Raw genomic sequence first — 5,095 nt, 5'->3', positions numbered from 1 at the left:
TTAAATTTTATTTAATTTAGTAATTCAAATATTATCTTTAGTCACATACAAAAAACTAAATAAACAAATTGTTAAGTAACTTTTAAAACCTGAACTTGGATATAATGTTTATTTTTTTTGCTGTCTTCTATAATTAATTTGAGCAGGGTTACCTTCTTCCATTTTTATGACTTGACATTGCTTTGTTCATACGCTTGTGAATAAAAATGTACCTCGATTCTGTTGTGTTTCCGTAATATTTGAAAATAATTATTTTATTTTAAATTAAAAAGATTTCGGAATTGTATAATATTTATTTTCTTTTAAGCTTGCCAAACTGTGGTTCACAAGAAATGTCATGAGAAATTGTTGGGCAAATGTTCGGGATCCGTTTTTAATTCAGCAAGTACAATTGTAAGTACACTTAGGTCATTTAAGTATTTATTAAATAAGAATAAGAATTCATATATAATAAATCATTTCACATTTCACAATCATTTCACAGCAAAAATTCTGCAAACCTTTTTAATATGAATTGTAATTTAACGTCAGTTATGACGGAAGTGACTATAACATTTCATAGAAACTACAACATAGAAACTAGTATATTTGGTAGAGAAGTGGTAAACTATTATTATAATATTACATATTTATTGTTTTATTAATAATAAATATATATTATTTTAATTAATTGAATTTTTGGCTGTTTCGAATATTGCCAAATACCCATCATCAATGATCTTGGAATTATTTCTTAAACTGAATTATTCGTAAATAATTTTAAAAATGCAAGTACCAATGGTTGAACTCATACCCTGCCAAATTTAAAGCTCAGAGTCAGCGTTCATTAGCCAACTGACTCAAAGCCGTCAGTTATATATCACAGCAAACCTTTTTATAATTCGCAATGTAATGATAGTTGAACACATTTGATTTTAGTATATATAACGAGTTTTTCAGGAATAAATGATATATTTATTATATATATTTTATTATTAGGATAAAATCATTAAACCACACTTTGCAATATGCTTTAAGGTTTTTCATATATACTTTTCCTTCGTACCCTGTATTTTGATATTTATCAACATTGATTTTTTTCGTTTATTACACCAAGTAGCTTTTAATGCATGCTTGCCAGTTAAGAAATCTAATAAATAGACTTGCCTCTCAATAAATAAATAGCCTTATCTGTTGATAATACTAAGCGGTAACGAAGATACATCGATAGCAAGTCAAGAAGGAATAGACAAAGGAAGAAAAGAAAGCCATAAATAGAAATACTAAGCACATTTCAAATTTTTTAAGTCCAAAGTCTTATACTACAAGCTAAACACGTACAAAAACAATACTCTAAGAAAACCTATTACAAACAATACATATTAAGTCTGAACACTGAAGAGTAGGGACAGAAAAATTTATAGGGCCCTATCTAGAAAGAAGATAGTTTATATCGAATGGACTGCAGTAGTGTGATATAAACAGAAAGAGTAATAAAAGGCATGATATAGTTAAACCACGTAGCAAAAATGAGAGAACAGTAGAAATCAGAGTGCCCGATTTGAACTCCAATTTTTCATGCGGGTCGATTTGACAACGAATTTCAGTAGACTCAGCGACTTTAACCAACTTTTTCCACTCGGCATATAGATATAGTTTACATATCGGGACTTAAAGTTGTTCATTTTTTACATTAGTTTTATTAACAAAAAGTACACACGTCATGATTTCTAAATTGATGACCGATATCTCGAAAACGAAGCTATATATAGTAGAGTCGAAAAGGTTTTGATAAAATTACTTTACTAAAATCAGTTGTCAAATGATTAAACTATACCGTTGAAAACTTTCTCAATTTGTTAACCCGAAATGTGAACTAATCCCTAAATGCTAACCAATCTGATACAATATTAGATACCATTTCACTTAACATCAAATAGTTTAACTACTATAAATATTATATAGTATTTAATATATAATATAAAATATTAGTACTGTCATCTATTCATTTTTGAAAAAAAAAACTATTATTTTATATTGCGATACACAATGTGCATGATATATCGGATAATAAATAAATTATTAATCAAAAAATAATTAGGAATTAATGTTATTTTAATTATTTGCAGTTGTTGCGCGAAAGATTCAAAATAGATTTACCGCACCGCTTTAAGCCCTACACTTTTATGTCACCAACTTTCTGTGATCATTGTGGGTCTCTAATGGGAGGATTTTTCATACAAGGTTTGAAGTGTGAAGGTAAGTTAGAGTTCACAATTTTCTTATTAACATTAACGTTTGATTTCAAAACATAATTAATTAATTATTAATTAAATTAAAAATTCCTTCCGATTGTCTTTGGTACACGCTTATGTTTTGCATGTTGCAGCAACATGTTGAGAGCATTGAAGAATTTGGTTAGACTTTTCGGTGACCTCTAGCTGTGCCTAGCAGCAAAAGCAGAACTTTATTTTATAAATTGCATTTGTGTGAATTTGTGTACTCCTTTTGTGCGCCATCTAGCGTTAAGTGGAGAATTGAGAAAAAAGATTTTTATTGTGAACAGTCAAAAAATATTTAGTTAATACACAAACCACACTAATGTTTAGATACATTTAATGTTGATTGAAAGTGTTAACCAAACATGTTACATATTTTTGTATGAATCATATGCATAAAAATGTTTAGAAGCACATAAATGTATATAAGCCACAAACTTCATCCTAATTATTTTAATTATTAATTTTAATAATTTTAATTTTAAATTATTTTAAGAAGTATTTTTCTGACTGAAGTAAAAATACAAAATAAATATAAATGATTATCAAATTCTTTTCAACAAATAACCGTGAGAAGTAGTAACAATTTAAATTAGCAAAAAAAAGTTACACCTCGTGTGAAGGAATTGTGTTATTATTATTTAATATTGACTCAAAAAATTATAGAATTTTACTTAAAATCTAAATTGACAATAACATATTTGTTGCGTGCCACATTGGCATACGAAAAACCGGTGCATATAATTGACATTATTATCCATCAATAAATAAATTCATCAATAATTAAACTTCTTTAACTTAAAACACTTTCCACAAATTTGTATAGGTTTTAAATATTGCTACCGTTTAACAAGACTTTCAATTCTTCTTCGGATAGAAGTGCTTCATCAAAAAACATATATCTATGTTCTCTGAAAATCGGACATTCATCAATAATATGATATATATTTTCTATCTCATGACGATTACACAAAGAACAATCACATTCAGATATATTAAATTCTCTATCGTTCAGTTTAAAAAGACCGCCTATACATTTTTAAAGTAGGCTCGATATCTGCTGAGTGTTTTCGTAATAAAAATTATACATAATATCATATTGCAGGTATGGGTACCTAGTATTCTCGATAAAAGAATGGTGTACACTTCGTTTGTATAAAGTTATAATATAATTGTGTAATAATTTGATATCTATACTCGCATACTAGTTAATGAAAGACCCAGATCTGAACATATGTTATCTCAATCTCTGGCCCAATATATTGCTTTGTCAATTGTAAGTTCATCCAGTATTCGAGGAAGCCTTGTGGTGGGGAAGGTATTGTGTTCACTAATTATTTAAAAACTTAGTTTGGACGACTTAAAAAAGGAATTTGGTTTCTGTGTTCCTTACTAGATGTAAATAGATTTCCATTTAATAATATTTATCAAATGTTGCTGATAACAAATTGCCTGATCGTGTTAAGCAACTGGTATTAATAAAAATTGCTACTGAAAAGTACTGCAAAGCCTAAATACCTTCTTGGTGTACTAAGTTAGCAGTTCTAGCTCTGCCTAAACTAAGATCTTTTGCTAATTTTTTTTATTCGCTATTTAAATTAAAAATATAATTCACACAAACAATGTTTTTGTTTATATAAAATTTGCTAAAAGTTTATTCTTCAATGAAAACCACGCAGTCGTAATTTTCTTTCAATTTCAAATGAATTCAAATTAGTTTATAACAAATAAAAAAACTTACTCATAATTATTTTAAAATAAATAGAACATTATCTGTTTTTTAAACTAAACTTTCTCCTACTCACATTCGGTAAATATTTATTTTTCGGAACACGTAATAACAATAAAATAGTGAAAAAAAACAGAAGATTAAAATAAATTAATTTTAAATTTAAACAATTGATGGAAATTATTTTTTTAAAATCACTGATCACTAAATCACTATTCAATTAATTAATTGCATTTTTACGCTGACCATACACCTGTTTTGAATACTGCCAAATACCCATCCTAAGCATGTTTTGATTTTATTAGGCCCAATATAGTTCCCTTTCCCATGAAATCACCATTGTGATTGGACGCTGTGTTATTGACAGGAATTTCTTTCAATCACTACTGTTCTAGCTGTGGATCAGAAGAAGAAGAAAAATGTGTCTAGCTCTCATCAGAAGACGTATTCCTACTTTAATAAATTTTTCCAAAAATATCTGTCCGATATCGCTAATTATCCGTTTGATTAAAATTACAATATGGCACATAACATAATATGACGACTGATATATTTATAGAATCTCAATGCCGGACTCAAATGCTGAACTCAAATACTGGATTCAAATATTGTGTCCCAAATTTAATACTATATTCGATGTATACATTGTTTCCAAACTAAATTTATAGATGCTTACCTTAAATTAGACCTTTAGATTAGATTTTAAGATGGGTTGGGAACTTGTGACCACGTCACTGCACCCTTTGAGGATTATTGATATATATCTATTTTAGTTCCATAGACGAGTAGCAGTTAAGAATGCCAATATGTCCTTTGGAGAGATGTTGCCTAATTCCGTTATATCCGGATAGGCAGTGGATAAGTACCGAAGTCTGAGTCTGTCGAGACCATCACAGGGACGCAAAATATGTTCTGCTGTTTTCTCTTCTTCGCAACAAAGTCCGCAACTATCGTCTCTAGTAATACCTAGGTTCGATAGATGCTTCTTAACTCTGCAATGCTTAGTGAGAAACCCTGTGACAAAGCGGATGTCACTTCTGTTTAACATAAGTTGCTCCCTAGTTCTGGCTTTTGACTGATACGACATGGATTCTGATAGCTTGATTCT

The 5,095-nt window shown here is 28.9% G+C and overlaps 1 protein-coding gene across 1 annotated transcript in view; it reads left to right on the top strand.

The window, feature by feature from the left end:
• LOC119666299 (putative protein kinase C delta type homolog) overlaps window positions 1-3,377 on the top strand; it is a 5,726-nt gene extending 2,349 nt beyond the window's left edge. The window contains exons 2-4 of the mRNA XM_038075581.1: window positions 308-393; window positions 2,109-2,238; window positions 3,364-3,377. Coding sequence (XP_037931509.1) covers window positions 308-393; window positions 2,109-2,238; window positions 3,364-3,377 — 230 coding nt within the window. The remainder of the gene's footprint in view (window positions 1-307; window positions 394-2,108; window positions 2,239-3,363) is intronic.
• The last annotated feature ends 1,718 nt before the right edge of the window (window positions 3,378-5,095 follow it).

This window comes from Teleopsis dalmanni, chromosome 1 (assembly GCF_002237135.1).
Source record: "Teleopsis dalmanni isolate 2A chromosome 1, ASM223713v2, whole genome shotgun sequence".
NCBI classification, from domain to species: Eukaryota; Metazoa; Arthropoda; class Insecta; order Diptera; family Diopsidae; genus Teleopsis; species Teleopsis dalmanni.
The sequence above is the reverse complement of the archived record's forward strand: the minus strand, read 5'-3'. Positions and strand labels throughout refer to the sequence as shown.